Source organism: Mobula hypostoma, unplaced genomic scaffold, assembly GCF_963921235.1.
Source record: "Mobula hypostoma unplaced genomic scaffold, sMobHyp1.1 scaffold_36, whole genome shotgun sequence".
NCBI lineage: Eukaryota > Metazoa > Chordata > Chondrichthyes > Myliobatiformes > Myliobatidae > Mobula > Mobula hypostoma.
The window spans coordinates 3035836-3055104 of NW_026948187.1; the positions used below are offsets into that span (position 1 = coordinate 3035836).

The 19269-nt window shown below is 42.6% G+C and overlaps 1 protein-coding gene across 1 annotated transcript in view; it reads left to right on the forward strand.

Moving 5' to 3' along the window:
* LOC134341542 (deleted in malignant brain tumors 1 protein-like) overlaps window positions 1-19062 on the forward strand; it is a 59345-nt gene extending 40283 nt beyond the window's left edge. Inside the window, exons 9-16 of the mRNA XM_063039410.1 lie at window positions 4581-4895; window positions 6721-7038; window positions 7118-7192; window positions 8638-8949; window positions 9080-9115; window positions 10606-10722; window positions 11381-11488; window positions 18926-19062. Coding sequence (XP_062895480.1) covers window positions 4581-4895; window positions 6721-7038; window positions 7118-7192; window positions 8638-8949; window positions 9080-9115; window positions 10606-10722; window positions 11381-11488; window positions 18926-19062 — 1418 coding nt within the window. The remainder of the gene's footprint in view (window positions 1-4580; window positions 4896-6720; window positions 7039-7117; window positions 7193-8637; window positions 8950-9079; window positions 9116-10605; window positions 10723-11380; window positions 11489-18925) is intronic.
* Window positions 19063-19269: the final 207 nt, after the last annotated feature.

A 19269-nucleotide genomic window follows, 5' to 3' on the forward strand; every position in this document is an offset into this window, starting at 1 on the left:
TAAAGATGTCATCTCACTGGCTCTTCATACTATCCAGGATCATCTGGACAGCAAAGATACACACATTGCAGGGTTGTTTCTTCACTGCAGATCAGCATAAAATGCCACCATCCCCTTAAAACTGATCAAAAACTCGAAGTCTGTACCTCAATAATTACTTATACAATTATTGTATCCTGGACTGCAGACCCGGTCAATATGTTCGGAATGGCAACAACATCTACTCTAAAATCTCCATCAGCACAGGTTCTCCAAATGGTTGCGAGCACCGCTCCGCGTTTCCTTCGCGTTACACTGTATGACAAAGTACAGCACCTCTGCCATACTCAGATTTGCTGACGACACCACTGACAAAGTTGATGACACAATCAACAGGAATTCTGCAGATGCTGGAAATTCAAGCAACATACATCAAAGTTGCTGGTGAACGCAGCAGGCCAAGCAGCATCTATAGGAAGAGGCGCAGTCGACGTTTCAGGCCGAGACACTTCGTCAGGACTAACTGAAGGAAGAGTGAGTAAGGGATTTGAAAGCTGGAGGGGGAGGGGGAGATGCAAAATGATAGGAGAAGACAGGAGGGGCAGGGATAGAGCCGAGAGCTGGACAGGTGATAGGCAAAAGGGGATACGAGAGGATCATGGGACAGGAGGTCCGGGAAGAAAGACGGGGGGGGGGTGACCCAGAGGATGGGCAAGAGGTATATTCAGAGGGACAGAGGGAGAAAAAGGAGAGTGAGAGAAAGAATGTGTGCATAAAAATGAGTAACAGATGGGGTACGAGGGGGAGGTGGGGCCTAGCGGAAGTTAGAGAAGTCAATGTTCATGCCATCAGGTTGGAGGCTACCCAGACGGAATATAAGGTGTTGTTCCTCCAACCTGAGTGTGGCTTCATCTTTACAGTAGAGGAGGCCGTGGATAGACATGTCAGAATGGGAATGGGATGTGGAATTAAAATGTGTGGCCACTGGGAGATCCTGCTTTCTCTGGCGGACAGAGCGTAGATGTTCAGCAAAGCGGTCTCCCAGTCTGCGTCGGGTCTCACCAATATATAAAAGGCCACATCGGGAGCACCGGACGCAGTATATCACCCCAGTCGACTCACAGGTGAAGTGATGCCTCACCTGGAAGGACTGTTTGGGGCCCTGAATGGTGGTAAGGGAGGAAGTGTAAGGGCATGTGTAGCACTTGTTCCGCTTACACGGATAAGTGCCAGGGGGGAGATCAGTGGGGAGGGATGGGGGGGACGAATGGACAAGGGAGTTGTGTAGGGAGCGATCCCTGCGGAATGCAGAGAGAGGGGGGGAGGGAAAGATGTGCTTAGTGGTGGGATCCCGTTGGAGGTGGCGGAAGTTACGGAGAATAATATGTTGGACCCGGAGGCTGGTGGGGTGGTAGGTGAGGACCAGGGGAACCCTATTCCTAGTGGGGTGGTGGGAGGATGGAGTGAGAGCAGATGTACGTGAAATGGGGGAGATGCGTTTAAGAGCAGAGTTGATAGTGGAGGAAGGGAAGCCCATTTCTTTAAAAAATGAAGACATCTCCCTCGTCCTAGAATGAAAAGCCTCATCCTGAGAGCAGATGCGGCGGAGACGGAGGAATTGCGAGAAGGGGATGGCGTTTTTGCAAGAGACAGGGTGAGAAGAGGAATCGTCCAGATAGCTGTGAGAGTCAGTAGGCTTATAGTAGACATCAGTGGATAAGCTGTCTCCAGAGACAGAGACAGAAAGATCTAGAAAGGGGAGGGAGGTGTCGGAAATGGACCAAGTAAACTTGAGGGCAGGGTGAAAGTTGGAGGCAAAGTTAATAAAGTCAACAAAAAGGCAGGCATAGCTAGGACCCATACGGGTGCCCATAGCTACACCTTTAGTTTGGAGGAAATGGGAGGAGCAAAAGGAGAAATTATTAAGAGTAAGGACTAATTCTGCTAGACGGAGCAGAGTGGTGGTAGAGGGGAACTGATTAGGTCTGGAATCCAAAAAGAAGCGTAGAGCTTTTAGACCTTCCTGATGGGGGATGGAAGTATATAGGGACTGGACATCCATGGTGAAAATAAAGCGGTGGGGGCCAGGGAACTTAAAATCATCGAAAAGTTTAAGAGCGTGAGAAGTGTCACGAGCATAGGTCGGAAGGGATTGAACAAGGGGTGATAAAACAGTGTCAAGGTATGCAGAAACGAGTTCGGTGGGGCAGGAGCAAGCTGAGACAATAGGTCGGCCAGGACAGGCAGGTTTGTGGATCTTGGGTAGGAGGTAGAAACGGGAAGTGCGGGGTGTGGGAACTGTAAGGTTGGTAGCAGTGGATGGGAGATCCCCTGAGCGGATAAAGTCGTTGATAGTGTGGGAGACAATGGCCTGGTGCTCCTTATTGGTGTCACGATCGAGGGGTAAATAAGAGGAGGTATCCGCGAGTTGTCGCTGTGCCTCGGCAAGGTAGAGGTCAGTACGCCAGACTACAACAGCACCCCCTTTATCAGCGGGTTTAATAATAATGTTAGGATTAGTGCGGAGGGAGTGGAGAGCAGAGCGTTCCGAAGGAGTGAGGTTGGAATGGGGACAAGGTGCGGTGAAGTCGAGACGGTTGAAGTCCCGGTTGATTTGATGACACAATAGCATTTTGAAGGTATGTTAAAAATCCTGAGGAGTGGTGCCACAGCACCAACCACTTTCTCAAAGTCAGCATGACAAAGAGGAGGTATTGCGTTCAGGCGGAGGAAACCACCGGTCCATGAGTCAGGCCTCAACGGCGCATCAGATGAGGAGAGGGTCAGCAATTTCAATTACCCGACGACCTGTCCTAGACTCAACACAGAACAGCAATTATAGCGAAAGCACAGCAGATTCCAGAGTTTCTTGGAAGATTTGTGTATCGGACCGCAAAGCGTTCCAGTGTGTGGTGAAAACTGCCCAGCGGATTATCGGCACGCAATTGCTCGCTGTTGAGAACATTTACAATGAACGCTGCCTGGGCAGGGCGAAAAACATTATCAAGGATGCATCTCACCCCAACCATGGACTTATCGCTCTCCTCCCAACCGGTAGGCGCTACAGGAGCCTCCGTATCCGCACCAGCAGGCACAGAAGAGCTTCTTCCCTGAGGCTGTGACACTGCTGAATCTCTCATCGCGGCGCTAAGCAGTATTGAATCCATATTGTACTGTCTCAGTACTTTTATATTTGTGTGCTGTAGCACTTATTTTATTCGCAGTTATTTTGTAAATAACGCTATTCTTTGCATTTCAGGTCAGATACTGAATGCATTTCATTGGCTTTGTATCTGTACTCGGCACAATGACAATAAAATTGACACTAATCTAATCTAATCTAATTTCGAAGATTCGGCATGGTATTTATTCTGAATTTTGGTGAACACAACCCAGAGCCATCAGACGGTCTTCTTATGAAAAGACATTCTGGTGAACGTCCTTTGACGCCCTCCTTGTTCAGCAGATCCAGTCTAAGATAAGGGGCCCAAAACTGCACTGATTACTACTTGTGAGGTCTCACCAGTGCTTCACATAGTCCCAAAATTATATCCATTGCACTTGTCTTGTCATCCACAGGCTCACACCTGTAAACTGTCGTCTGGAGAATCCTGCACAGGGGCTCCCAAGCTCTTCTGCGCTTCATTTTTTTTTTTTTTTGTATTTTCTCTCCAGTTAGGAAACAGTCAAACCTTTTTTTTCTACCAAAGTGCATGACCATCCACTACCTAAAACTGTATTACATCTGTCATTTTTGTCTACTCTCCTAATCTATATTTGTGTTTCTGTGTCCTATCACCTCCACAAATCTGACTGTCCCTCCAGCTACCTTCATATTGTCTGCAAACCTCTGAGCAAAGTCATCAACACAATCATCCAAATCATTGACACATAACGTGAAAGGAATTGGTCCAATCACAGACCACTAAAAACACCACGTGTCACCGGCGGCCAACGGGAAAAGGTTCCCTTCATTCCCGATCTTTGCCTACCGCCAATCAGCGACTGCTCTGTCCATCCTAGAATATTTCCTTTAATACCGTGGGCTCTAACTCGTTAAACAGCCACATGCGCGGCAAGTTGACGATGGCCGTTTGAAGATCCAAGTACCGCAAAATCAACCGCTTCTCCTCTGTCGATCCTACTTATTATTTCTTCAAATAATTCCAGCAGATTTGTCAGGCAAGAACATTTGTCAGACATTTGTTTGTCTTCTGCATTTTCATTGATAATAGATCCCAATATATTTCCAAACACTGAGATCAGGCTAACACGCTTGTAGTTTCCTCATTTGTGCGAAAGGCAGGAAAATGGAATGCCAGCAGATGTCGGAAAACGTCCAACTACCGGCCTCTGAGTTCCGTCCTTAATGAGAGAAACAACTCTACGTTTCTCGATATGTTGTATTCATCCAAACTTTTACATTTTATACTTGGATTTCAAACATTTTCAAGTTCCGGAATAATTGTTACAACGTGGCACAACTCTTTTAAAGAGTAATAATAATAATAATAATCACAGAGTCATCTTTAGAAACGACGAGCCGGTGATGTTTCTACTTTCCAATGTACTGATTTACTTTCCATATTACTGTTCGATAGGCCACTTGCAGTTACGACTCTCGGGAAGTGAAGATCCATGTGCTGGTCAGCTAGAGGTTTATTACCGTGGATCTTGGGGCATGGTCTGTGACGACTCCTGGGATCTGGTCGACACCAACGTGGTCTGCAGACAACTGGGTTGTGGATCTGCTTTGGAGTATAAAACTCACGGTTACTGCGGAAGGCGCTCTCCCCCAGTTTGGTTAGATGAAGTGAGATGCTCGGGTAACGAAACATTTCTCTGGGAATGTCCATCAGCACCATGGGCCGAACATGACTGCAGTCATAAAGAAGCGGTGACGTTGACTTGCTCCGGTAAAGAAAATCTCAATTTTATTTAAATTTACTTTTCTTTGTCTGTGCAGCACGCAATGACTACGGAGATGTAATAAATAATGTAAAACTGGAAAGGAGACGATTGGGCCAGAATGAACTGTCTAAATGTTGATAATGAGTGAGAGCACACGTACGCAGAAACAATAAACTTATTCCCTATGTATCTGGAATGTTTATATTTCCCATTACTAATGTCATAACATTAATCATCCTGATTTCAGTATTGATTCTGCCTAATAATTCTTCTGCCGTCGCTCAAGTGTTTCCCCGTTTTCTTTACTCAAGCGAGGCAAATAAATAATCTCCAGTCTATGTATCGGTGTAGTTTGATGGTTGAGTGACTGTTCACCAACTCGTTACACTACTCAAGGAGCTGTGAAAAAAAAATACTGCTAGGCGTTCTTACACAAGATAGATTCAAATATTGATCCAAATTCCTTCGACCCGTAGCAAAGTGTTTCAGACTAAAATATGCAAGCGATTCTTAAATACCCGATCTCATGATGAAATTCAATTACTTAGCAAAGCAGTAGTAAGTTGCTGTGAACATGCAAGTGTGCAGAGCCATCTAGTGACTAGAAAAAACATAGCAGTCCAAATCAGGAGAGACAGAATAATACAATTTATCAAACCGGATCGATCTAAATTCCGTATAATAAAATCCAAAAAAAAAGATTCAAAAACATAGCATAGCATTGTTTTTCAATTTCCATTGTTTCTTTTTCCCCATGTTTCTTTACCTCTTCTTCTCACTTACTGAATTAATTGGGGGAAAAAAGTCAGGAGTAAAATAATATCTGGAAACAAAATCAACTAAAAGAGCCAACGTTAGAAATTTGATACCGAGACTAGAAGGCTGTAGTGTGTCCAGAGAAGACGAATATTCTATTGAGTTGTATTGTCGCAGAAAGGAATAAAAGTCAGATAACACAATCAGAGTAGCTGTGGCTAAATGAAGTGGGAAAAAGCCAGAAGCTAATGTGAGGTCAGCTTTTCCGAATTCAAAACACAGGTGATGTGCATGGATTAAATAGTGTAGGTGATCACATTAGAATCTCCAAAGATAATGCATGGAATATATATATAAAATTAAAATAAGTCCTAAAATCAGTTTCAAACACTCTTATCGAATCGGGGGATAGAATAAATGAAAATAATATTGTAATTTCGCCTTTATTTCATCACAGATTGCTCTTACTCTGGATTTAGTAGGTGCGGTCTTAAGAATAAGGTACTGAGGTTCAGTCAAAACATTTAACCACGTACTTTTCTTTTGCCCTGAAGAGCAAGTGACGGTTTGTGTCGGTCCACTTATTTCCAACGCCTCAATTCATACTTCTCCTTAAGGACAGAGGATGGACAGTTTCTCCTTGCTCTTCACACTTCTTCCCTAAATGAATTCAAATATTTACCTTTCTCAATTGTTGGTGAATCCGATAAGATTCCAGTATCAGACACTCGATCTTCTATTCCTCAATTTTCCGTCACTAACCCCTTCCCTCCTTTCAGTACTTCAGCAGAATATATCATTCCGTGCTTCCTGGGTTCGCTTAATTTTGCTAATCTATCACTTCCTACTGAATGTGCTCATTTTATTTGTTTATCCTTGTTCCCCACACACACACACACACACACACACACACACACACACACACACACACAGACACAGACAGACACACACACACACACACACACACACACACACACACGGCTAATTTCTGTTGCAGAAGTAGAGGAAAAAAACGCGTTTCCCATTGTATGCTAATTTTGCGACAACCTTTGTCTTCAAATGCATCCTTATCAGAGCACAAAAAGTTGCGCCTGCAGGACGGAGGTAGTCGATGCAAAGGAAGAATTGAAGTGTGGTACAACGGGACCTGGGGAACAGTCTGCTCCACGAACCTTTATGGCAAGTCTGCAGAAGTCATTTGCAAACAAATGAAATGTGGACCAATGAATTCTATTTATCCTGGCTCATATAAATTTGGAAAGGGACGTGGACCGATATGGTTGGATGAGGTTGAATGTACTTCACACGAATCGACCCTTTGGCAGTGTCAGTCGCAACCGTGGGGAAAACACCAGTGTGACCATTCTGAGGACGCAGGAGTTACTTGCGAAGGTAAATAAGAGAATCTTATATCTATTTACATTTTACATATTTATGTATAAATTCGTCAAAATATTTATTTTGTCAACAGAAACCAATATGACGGAAGGAATCACTGAAAGAGCCTGCTTGCAAGAAAACGCATTCTCCTCTTTCCCTTTAAAAGGTGACGAATTCGAAAACTTCTTTGCTGAAATCAGAAAACCTTGTATTCATGTCGCTATCAGAAAAATAAATTTCGTTCCTCTTGCCCTCTACGAAATTGGGCACGCATTGACCAGAATCCTGGTTTCCCACGACTCTGTTGAGCACTGCCAAAGGGGAGTGAATTGTGAAGAATTCCATGTCCAGACAGAAGATAGAGGGAGTTAATTGGAATTCATCGGGAACATTTGTTATCAGGCAAGATTATAAATTATATGCAGGAATTGTCTTCTGACCTGCTGGACGGACTTGGGAATCGGTATTACCTTGGAAGGAGGGAAGTGAACGAGGGAAAGTATGGAGATAGTCAAAGGCGAGAGACATTGTTGATTTGGATAAAACAAATGAAGTAAATATATGTAAACCGCAGGATACATAAAGACGGTCGGGCTATTGGGCAATATAGAAAGATGAATAAAGGCTACGATCAATAGATAAAAGATATCTATTTCGTTGGAAATATGAGAAAATGAGAGAGCAAGGCATTCTGTATTACATAACCAAAATAACACAAGTGGTTAACTAGAGAGAACATAGGACGACGTATATATAAAGCCCGCAATTTATGGCTGGAGTTGAAAGATGTGCATGAGCTGTATTCGAGGGTTTTTTTTTTCGCCGGTATGAACTGAAGACAAAAAACAAACTGGCTGACAGTGAAATTGGTTTTGGTCTTCATCATGTCTTTGAGCATTTCATGATGAAGTATGAGTTGAAGAGCAAGGTCTGTGACGTACTTGCCTTCATTAATCGGACACTAATGATAAGAATAAGATATGTTGCCTGTTCGTTCAACAATGAATGGACTTCATAAACTATTTGTGGATATGAAAAGCAAATGATTTCATATCATTTACATTTACGTTTGTCGCATTTCAAGAAGCATGTGGGGTTTATAGAAGAGATTTACTCAGAGTCTGCCTGGATAAGAAGGAATGGAAGCACTTGGGACTCATGCTGCAGCTAAAATGAGTCCTAATAGATACGTATCATTAGGTGAGACAGGCCAGGTAGAGAGTCTGAACCATTGTAAAAAAAAAATCAAATATTAATGGACGCATTTAAGGTGACAGATGACGGCTTAAATGAAGTGGTAGAGGAAAACCTTCATTCGTAAATTGAAAATGATATTGCTTAGAGCAGGCTTTGAGGAGTGATAATAGAAATATTTACAATTATCGTGATTAAAAGGCTTTCAGCTGGAGTAGGCAAATGTAAATATTTGAGCGATATCGATTATACGAGGCAGAAGAGAGGTGGTATAACTTGGCGTAGTGTTGGATTAAGAAATGTTGGGCCGAGTTGCCTGCCCTCGCGTTCTATAATTAGTTCTATTTTCTCCCTGACGAGCTTCAGATTCTCAGACTAATTATTAAATAAATCTCAATTTTATTGTTTCATACCTAGATGTTCCATTGCGGCTTGTTAGCGGCAATCACAACTGCTCCGGAAGGCTTGAGGTCCGGTTTAATGACAGCTGGGGCACGGTGTGTGACGACTCTTGGGATCTGGCTGATGCCAATGTAGTCTGCAGACAGCTAAGGTGTGGCCTTGCTCTCTGGGCTCCAGAAGATGTTAAAATGACCCAGGCAGCCGGTCCTGTCTGGCTTGATGAAGTAAAATGCACGGGAAGTGAATCTTTTCTGTCCAGCTGTCGTTCCTTATCATTTGGTCAACACGACTGTGATCACAAAGAAGATGTCATCGTTCTTTGTTCTGGTATGCTTTGTGCTTTGTCTGACATTTCCAATTTCTCTCCAAATGATTTGTTAATTTCGGAATGAGAAATATCCAATATAAACACCAATAGAGATGTGTTTTCTGAAACTTCTTTGCAATATGTACACAGGTTCCGGAGTGACTGCTACTGAACGCAACAATTCAGGTATGGATTTTTGACGCTTACATTTCGCATCTATGCTGCAGATATCAAGAAATGATTATTCGTATTTCCTAATTGCTAAGTTCACAATGGATGCTTTAGAAACTGTGTGGGATCCTGATCGTCTTCTCAAATATTTTAACCAGCAATATGCAGAATTCTTAAAAAAACATGATCTCCACTCCCGGTCAGACATTTTCTGTGAATCAACTAGCTGCTGGTCCAATACTCTTGAGAAAGTTTTGGTGTTTGCAGATAGTAAATATTAAAGTTGAAAGGAAATTTGTTACCAAATATCCATATATCGTTATATACTGCCTTGAGATTCATTTTCTTACGGCATTCATTGTACATGTATAGAAACACAGCAGAAACTTTAAAGAACTACTCAAAAACAAGCGCAGAAAAAGAACAAATAGCAAAAAGCAACAAAGTACGCAAATGCAAAATCAGAAAAAAATGTCAACAAATTGATCAGTAAGAATTAATGCTGAGAACAAGAGTTATGTAACCCTTGAAAGAAAATATAGGTTGTGGAATCAGTTCACCACTGGAATAATTGAAGTTACGCACCCTATCAGGAGCATGGTGGTTGAGAGGTAATAACTATTCCTGAGCCCAGTTGTGAGGACCCAAGGCTCCGGTACATCGCATCAGTGAGAAGGGAGCATGGCCTGGTGATTATTTAGTGATCCTGCGAAGGCGCTGCATATAATGTGTGCGCAACGGCAGTGTAGTTGAATAATATGTCGGTCCCGAAATACTACTCGAGATTTAGTGGCGTTTTGTAACAGTGCAAGTTCTCAGTCTTATTTTTGGACCCTGCATGCACCCGTGCAGGAAGAAATATTAGGGGTATGAGATCCCATCTCCTCAGTATTGCTCTGCCTTCATAAAGACCAACCTCGCTATGTGGGCCTGGCGTATAAATGCATAATTGGAATGAAAATAATTCCGCAGCTACTAGTTACAAACAGAGTGTCAGTGATAATAATCGGCAGCTTTCCAATATTTTCTGAATTCATTGAGTGTACACTTAATTGTGTACCGTTACTATCTAAATCTCTCTGTGCTGGTTAGAGGCGGATAAGAAAAATGCAAGGATAACTACGATGGAACTTTTTTTCCTGGAAATGTTTTCTTATAATTAAACTCACCTTCCTTCTTGCTGTTTCAATCCAGCAATGTGCGGGAAAATGGAATTTGAACACGACGTTACTTGGGGTATTTATCCTGATCTAATACCAGGTGGAGGAGAGAACGTTTATTGTGCTGGGAAATACTTCTGACATATCAGACTTTATTGTGAAATAGTCTTTGTGTATCCGCTCCGCGCTTTCTGTCATGAAATACATAGGGATATAACTTTTATAAATCGTGATAACTGCATGTATGATTAAATTCATTAAAGATTGCTCAAAATTCCGTTGCATTGGATCTATAGTGTTTGTTTTGTGTTTATCGAAATATATGTTTTTACTTTTCGTTTTAAGATTTTGGAAACTGGACCCCATCCATCATGGTTACTGTCTGCATAACCCTTGGAATTGTATTCATCATTGAGTTATTAATACTGGTGACGATAGCAAGGAGACGGTCAGCAATCAGTGGTGAGGGCCAATCTTTACATCGACGTTTTATTGTGACGTTTTCAGTTTTTTGGGGTTTTCCCAAAACACGATTTTTGTGCGAACATGACTAAACTTAAATATGTTTTCATAGCTCTTGTTCCGAATTTATTTGCCTTCCGTGGGACATTTGTAATGGTGGTTTTCACTGGCCCTTATTGATCGTAGATTTATGATAAATTTTCATTATGTAGTAATGGAAATTGGTTAAATCTGATTTGTTAAGTGGCTACCTTACTGTTTATCTCACTGTAATACATCCATGCTCTGAACACCTGGACGTATAAATTTCAAGAATCTGCCCTGTATCTTCGAATATTCTGAGGATATTATTGATGATGGCATCCGCATCGATCTAATCATAATATTAAACTTGTCATCGATTCAAATGTGATGTGTATTCACTATGAAACAATAATCGGAAATATGCTCATTATTCTGTACCTTTACTTTTATCTTTCTGATGCCAAATTTATTCGGTTGATTGGCCAGAGGCATCATCCACACATCGGTCGATTCAGCGATCACGTTCACTGACTCTTCACCTTGACTAAGATCATTTGAATGAATTTTAGTTAAATCATAATATGCGTGTACAAATTCGTTTATGCGGATGTTATCCCCACTCTCTCTTTATTAGGTGCACTAATGAGCGGCTATGGATCACCTGTTGACTTTTACCAAGCAATTTATGAGGAAATTGAGAATATTCCACCATTCAAGAAACTCACTGAGATGCAAGGTTCAGGTGTGTATTATGACATGGAATCCGCTATGTACAAATTGATACCGTCTCAATTCATCCAATATTGGTAACAAAATCAAGCAATAATAAAAAAAAACAAACACACACACACACACACGGCTGTATAGGAACTTCAGAAATGAAATTGTAACAACAAAAAAAAAACAATAGTAGGATGTCATACAATAAACACAAGAGATCCTTCGGATGCTGAAAATCTTGAGCAAAGCACACAATGTTCTACTGGAACTCAGCAGATGGTGGAGAATTAACTGTCAACGTTTCGAACCAAAACACTTTATTAGCTCTGTAAAGGAGTTACAGAAGCCAAAATAAGGAGATGGAGCATGAGGAAGCAGTACAGGTTGGCAGGTGATAGGCGAGACCGGATGAGGGGAAAGGAAACCTTATAGCACGTGAAAAATTAAGTCAGAAGCTTCGGGGACATAAGTAGATGATGAAAAACCATATACATTGCTCGATGGCACAATAGATATGAATTGTGAAGGGTGCTGAGAACCAGGTATCAGCTGTCTGAGTGTGGAGTGTGGTGTGGTATGATATTACTCACGATCAACGTACGGAACCTCAATGGATAATAGAAATCTGAAGCATACTCTGCCAGCATCTGCTGATATAGTTTCCAATACTTCAGAGTATTAGAGGCATTCCCTTTCTTCTTTCCTGAAGTAACCAGCACTTTTCTCAGCAATTCCGAATTCTGAAGTTTTCCCTGTTCGCCAGTGGAATGCAGAACGGAGAACATTGAACATCGAGCAATATGGCACAGTACGGTTCCTGATGCTCACGATGTTGTGCCGACCTGTTAACTTACACGCGATCAATTTTGCTGTCCCATCCTACACATTCCTTAGTTGCTTTTACATAAAGCAATGGAGCACATGTGGCCACATAAAAGTTTCTTAAATGGCCCTAATATATCTATCTCCAACACCAGCGCGAAAGGGCGTTCCACGCTTTCACCCCTCTCCATCTAGCAAAATTACCGCTGACAACACTGCATTCTTTCTTCGAACCAGGTTAAAGGCAGCTCCCTCATATTAGCCATTTCCGATCTGGGAAAAAGCCTCTAAGGAGCAACGGTCCAGCTCGAACAATCTATAATTATAAATTGTTGACCCTAGTTCGGGAATCATTGTGTTCAATCTCTTCTACATCATCTCTGAGGATTCATACCTTTCTAAAAGTGAGCTGACCAGAACTGAGCGTGATATTCTGAGTGTGGTTTAAGCAGGTAAATTATGTCGCAGACTATCCTCTCCAATACTTTACCCACCACGAACTATGGCTCAATCTACCAAATTTTCCAAGGACATACCTACTCACATTCTTGTATGAAGACATTTAACTAGGAACTTGAACTAATTTTCACTGTAAAAATTTTCTGCTAATTGGATGACGACTTTAGTCACTTCAGCTTATTTCGTTTTTGCTTCATATATCGACTGAACTGTAACCGGTAACATTACCTGTTCCCACTTAAAGGAAGGCCGAGATAAGTACCTTTGCATTATATTACTTTATCAATCTATCTGTCTTTCTATCTACATATTTCCTCATTCCCCTCCAGCAGGCTTGCCGTAGTTACCTTCATCCGCCAATAAAGCGTTAACAAGAGCAATACACACACGAGTTATCAATAAAATCGATTCTATGAACACTTACCGATTGTTTCATTAGCAATTCAAGGCGGAACACGCATCTTCCTTTCCACTTTCTATTGAACGGTATTCAACGATTATGCCATTTAAGGTAAAGATGATACAGTCATTGACCTGATGATTGAATGATGTGTTCATTACAAAAACAGGAAAAAAATACCAAACAAATACCTTGATTATCTCTTTCATTTTTTATTTTAGTTACTGGATCCATTAATTCCATTAATGAAGCCGAATATTACACCAACGACTATCTATATAGTGCATGTCATGATCCACAAGACCCTGAAGGATTGTTTTCCAATATCCATGGTCAGTACACTTATTTTCATGTTGCTCTACTTTGTTTCAATCTGTCTGTAATCACAACCCGGCAAAGAAAATTGTCCTTCTATGTGCGTATTGATGTGATTGAACAATCTCGTGGTTTTGTGAGGATCTTGCGTTACAAGAAGAGTGTTAATGAAGTCTGTAGTCAGCATTCAATTTAATAAATCATTGATTGCCCCCTTGTAATCACTTTGAATTATTCTTAGCGAACCTGTCCCTTTTTATCCCCCTGCTGGGGTATCGCCTGTCCATCACTTCAAACAGTTCAGGGTTCAAAGGGGGGGAGCCGCTCCAGACAGCTCTTCCTCCCACATCCCTTCATTACACATCTCCAGACGCTGCTCCATTGTTCCTTATCTCTCCTTCCCCTGAGGGCAGGTGGCAGACCAACTGCTGATTCCACTGATGCTAGCCCAGGCCAGCAAACATCTTAATTTTATGTGTATTCTCGTAACAGTCCTTTAAATATGAAATAAATGAGCATGTTTGGAGTATGAGAAAATAGTTCATCATCCCAAGTAATTTGCTGTACAGCGGCAATCGTCGGAAATAATGTTTTATATATGATCGCTCCATGATATGGTTCCTGACGATCGCAATGATGTTGTGAGTGACATAATTTATTCCTCAGACTGTGTGAACGTGACGGACAGTGGTTGTGTTGATATTCTACTACCCTGGATTGCCGATATCGTTCAGAACAAACAAGACGAGTTCTGTCCTTTCTTCTAGCCTATCCACAGTAACCAGAAATATATATTCATTGTTTGTCTTGTATTTTCTGATGTATTTTTGTGTCTGTTTAACACTCTGTTTCCACAAATACATCAGGTTTCCGTCAGTGGCCTATGAGAAGCTCTGTTTGTATGCGAGAAAAACATGATTTCCAAGTGTAAATGAACTATGTGACATTGCACACTCCACATGTTCTTTTAATATACTACTTCTTAAAAGTCGAAGCGGACTGGTTGTGGAAGCCAGAAATATTGCAGACTATCTGTCGCCAACAATGGCTGTTTCAAAGAAATTGTTTGTTTTGACTCCACATTGAACATTGTCCCAAAAGTTACTTTGTTTGATGAAACTGTGTTTTTCTATTCAATTTGATGCTATTCATTTTCGCTCGAACAGAGGCCCAGTCGTAGATTCGCTTTCATCTGGCTTTCCATGTTTTCTCTTCGACTGACAGCAATGATGAAATTACCGACAGCACATCAGGATTTCCAAATCACTTTCAGTTCGAATCGTCGACGGTTCATTCCCATACTTCACATCAGCCCATTGAAGACAAAAAAAAACTAAATGTGCCCTCTTTTGCTTGCACTTTCTATATGTTATTGTCTGTAAAGTACGCGGTTGTAGAATTGTTCAATATATACACAATAAAGGGTGCGGTGCTCAAATATTAGCGACAGACTATGGAACTAATATAATAAATGTGGGAAGAATTGCATATGATTGTTTTGAATTAAATTGTACATTTATATTGAGGTAGCATAATTTGGCGATGCTTGCAATCCATTTTAAAGTGAATACCACTTTCAGTGCGATTACTTTGCTACTTAAAATCTAGACACCTTAATATATTCACGAAAACAATATTCCTATCGGTGTTGGCATTTAATTGCAATCCCTTTTATACAGCAAAAAATAACTTCGATTTATTTGTCAGCCCAAATTTATAAACAAGTGCACAACTTCTTCTACTATTGACAGTATTGATTTTACATCAAATAAGATGTATTACACCTGACAGCATGTCATTTCCTCCTATCCAGAAAGATGAGTCTGCAGATTTTCATGTTGTTATTTTCTATTGCTCTATTCCCTCTAACGGACGTATTGATAAAAACAGAGAAACACGGAAATCTATGGCACATTATAGGGTCTTTGGCCCAGAGTGTTGTACCGATCATATAAACTGCTGTAAAAACTGCTGAGAATTTCCCTGCCGCAAGGCTCTCTATTTTCCAAGCTTCATCTACTCATCTCTCTTAAAAGAACCTATTTCATCAGCATCTCCCACCTTTTCTGGCAGTGCATTCTACTCACCCGCCGCTCTCTGTGTGGAAAAACATACCCCTGACATTTCTCATGTATCTTCTTCTAAGCACCTTAAAACTATGCTTACTCGTTGTAGCCACTTCAGCTCTGCGGGGAAAAAGGCCTCTGGCTATTCACACGATCAATGCCTCTCACCATCTTTTACACCTCTACCAGGTCACCTCTCCTTCTCCATCGCTCCAAGGAGAAAAGGCCGAGTTCACTCAACCTGTTCTCATAAGGCCTGCTCCCCAATCCAGGCAACGTACTTGTACATTTCCTCTGCACTCTCTCCACAGTATCCACATCTTTCCTGCAGTGAAGTGATCAGAACTGAACGTAGTACTCCAAGTGGGTCCAACTATAGTCGTCTCTTGCTGCAACATTACCCCAAGGCTCATTAATTCACTCAATACCACGGTTGATGAAGGCCATCACGTTGTACGCCCTCTTAACAACACTGACAACCTGCACAGCAGCTTTGCCTGTCCGATGGGCACGGAGTCCAAGCTCTCGTTGATCCGCAACACTGCCAAGACTCTTATGATTATTAATAAGTTTGCTTCACATTTATCTGAGTTGAACTCCAGCTTCCACTTCCCGGCCCAATTCTGCATCCTATCAATGACCTGCTGTAATCTCTGACAACCCACTGATGGGGTGAAGGGGTAAATAGGGGTATAGACTACGAACAATGATTAATTAATGATCAATCACCTTGTGGTGGCTCAGTTTACTGTTTTGGACAGTCAGAAAGAAGCTTCACGCTGCAACCGGTGACGTACTAGTCATTGTAACCGGTGACGTACTAGTCATTGTAACCGGTGACGTACTAGTCATTGTAACCGGTGACGTACTAGTCATTGTAACCGGTGACGTACTAGTCATTGCTCTCTAAAGACAGGCAAAGGCTCAGATGAGGAACTATCCGATCTTGCAGAAGCAGCTCAAGGTACAGCTAAATATGGGAAGTATAATGTAGGGGCTAGAACGTTCTGGAGAAAAGGGGAAGGGTCCGAATGAGGAACTGATGGGCTAGCTTTGGCTTAAAATAATTATAACTAACTGACCAATGATTATTTTACATCTAATTGTATCTTAGCATGCGATTGAAATGATTCTAATATTGTCTAAACTTGTAATGGTCAGATTTCCTGCTACCTTATCAATGTTATAAATTGTGGAGAAATGTGTAATTCGGGGGCAGTGTCCGGACTGGCTGTTTTGGGAGATCAGTCTGTAACTTTCCCCATAGCATGCTATGAGTAAAGAATAAAGATTTGAAAAAGAATTACGTGTGTTAGTGTTTTTTGTGGTACATTTGTTTTTGCATCGGGTCCGATCGAGTACGACAATTTGGCGAGCCAGCCAGGAGTCCAAGACGAGGGTCTCGTGAGACGGTGTCAGCGGTCGACTCGGTGGCGGTGACGTGAGACGGGTGGGCCCACAAGGTAAGATTTCCCTTGACCTCTCTCATTAACTGCCCACCTTGACGATCCCCTCGTCTGGCGGGCAATTCTATGATGGACTACTTTCGAAACCTGAGTTGAGGATTGGCCGAGTACCACAGGTTAAAAGAGGGGTTCGAGTCCCCGACGAAGTGTAAGGTAAGGTAAGGGGTTAGAGTCCCTGAGAAAGGTAACGTAAGGGGTTAGAGTCCCCGAAGAAGTATTGAGAATATTAAAGCTGCCGGTGCTAACAAATTGGGCAGCGGATCATTGGTAGTGAACTATTACATTTGCTTTGAGTGAGTTACAGCAAATTGGTCATTGGGTTATTGGCAGTAACCGATTACATTTTGGAGCTGGTAACCATTCTAACTGGCGTGGGGGAGGTGCGGGGCGTGTAGCGCAGTAAATTGACCAGCAGAGGGCAGAGCGGACGTTTGGTCAAACACAGGGGAAGTGGCTCTCCTCTGCAATCTATCGGATGCTGTAAATACGTTTTAGGAAACATTGTGACAATTTACCTGTCTCAGCACCCTGCCTTAGACCGGTTGTTAAGAGGGGAAATCCCCCAGGCGAAGGTCAGGACCTTGAAGTGGATGCAGAGAGACACAGCACAAGATTAACGGGGAGTAGGGGTTATAGATTATAAGGTGGTATAACCGCACTCTGGAGTATCAGCACGCCTAGACCGGTTGTTAAGAGGCGAAATCCCCCACGCGAAGGTCAGGACCCTGAAGTGGGGCTGAGAAAAGGAGGTGGCTGACCCACCCGATTAGGGAACATGGCGCAAACATTAGATAACTCTGTAAATAACACGCCATTGTTTAAACTTTGTAAAGTTGACCCAGAGAGAAAGAATGATTACCGAAGGTTATCGGCATGCCTAAATAATAAATTGGGGAGTGAAATTGTCCTCTGGGTGGGACCTGGGATTTGGATAAATGTCTAAAGGCAGAAGAAGCAATTTGGAAGCGTAGTACCGGACATAAATGGAAGGTTTTAATGTCCAATTGGAGAAAAACGCCCAAAGAATTAAATAACAGATCTAAGCAAAGTAGCTGGAGGCATAACGCACGTCGCAGAGAGATTAATGCATGTGATAGTGAACGAAATTCGAAACAATGGGAGATATTAAAAGGATCGTGTGAGGATCACGATAAGAATAAGGAAGAACAGGATAGAAATAAAAAACAAAGAGATAGGTGGGCTAAGGATAGACGGAAGAATGATGATGAAGCCGGCAAAAGTAAAACTGAGGTATCTATTGACCTGTCTGGAGGGCCCATGCTCTTTAATGATAATGAGACTGAGGAGGAGGAGGAGATATTGCATATCTCCGTTGCCCGTGTTCGACCCCGGCCCACGGCACTGCCACCCCCCTATAACGTTACCGCCGACCAACCTCCGGTGCCCCCGTTTAATACGCCTTCCCATACAATATCCTCACGTCCAGTGGCCTCTCGAACCAGGGGACAACTTCGGCGAACGGGGAGTAATAGGCGCCAGACTGGGAGCTGATGAAACCTTTTGGTAGGGGACGGGCCCCTGATAGACCCTGAGACCGATACTGACTATGACTCTGGTATTGTAAATGATGATTCTGAAGACTCGAGACCCAAAGAGAGAGGGATCCCGGTTCAATTTCCCAACAGGACCGTTCCCAACCCTAGGGTAGGGCAGCCGAACCAGGCAGGTTCATACTCCTTGGAAGCCCGAAGAAATGTGTATGATCATGAGCCAGCCCCCGAACATGAAAAATGATCCCGAGGGATTTATCGATTATATGGTTGGTACAACCCAAACGTTTCAGGCAACTCCCCAGGATCTTTTTAGCTTGTGCTTCATGGCCCTTACAACCCATGAGCAGGAGACATGGAAAGAAGCTACAGGGAATCATGCCAATTGGGAGTCCTTTTCCACCGCGATTCCACGCGCAGACCAGGTGGATAAGATTTTAAAAAAGGCTCTGAGGAAAGCTGTACAGCGACCCGTAGATATCGCTAAGGTCCCCGAGTGCCGCCCGAAGGCGGGAGAGGACGGCTGCGACTTTTGGGAACGCTTCTGCTCCCTCTAAGCAGCATACGCGGCGATACTTCGCCCCAGTTTAATTTAATAATACTGCAGTGTCTCCCCGAGGATGTGTCCAAGGCTATTAGAACTGATATGGACTGGCCCGACAAGAAAAGGCAGGCCATGAAAAGGGCGGCTGAGCATTTTTGGAATAACAGCAGGGATTCCAAGCCGACGAAAGTAAAGCATGAAATGCTACAGCGCCCACCTG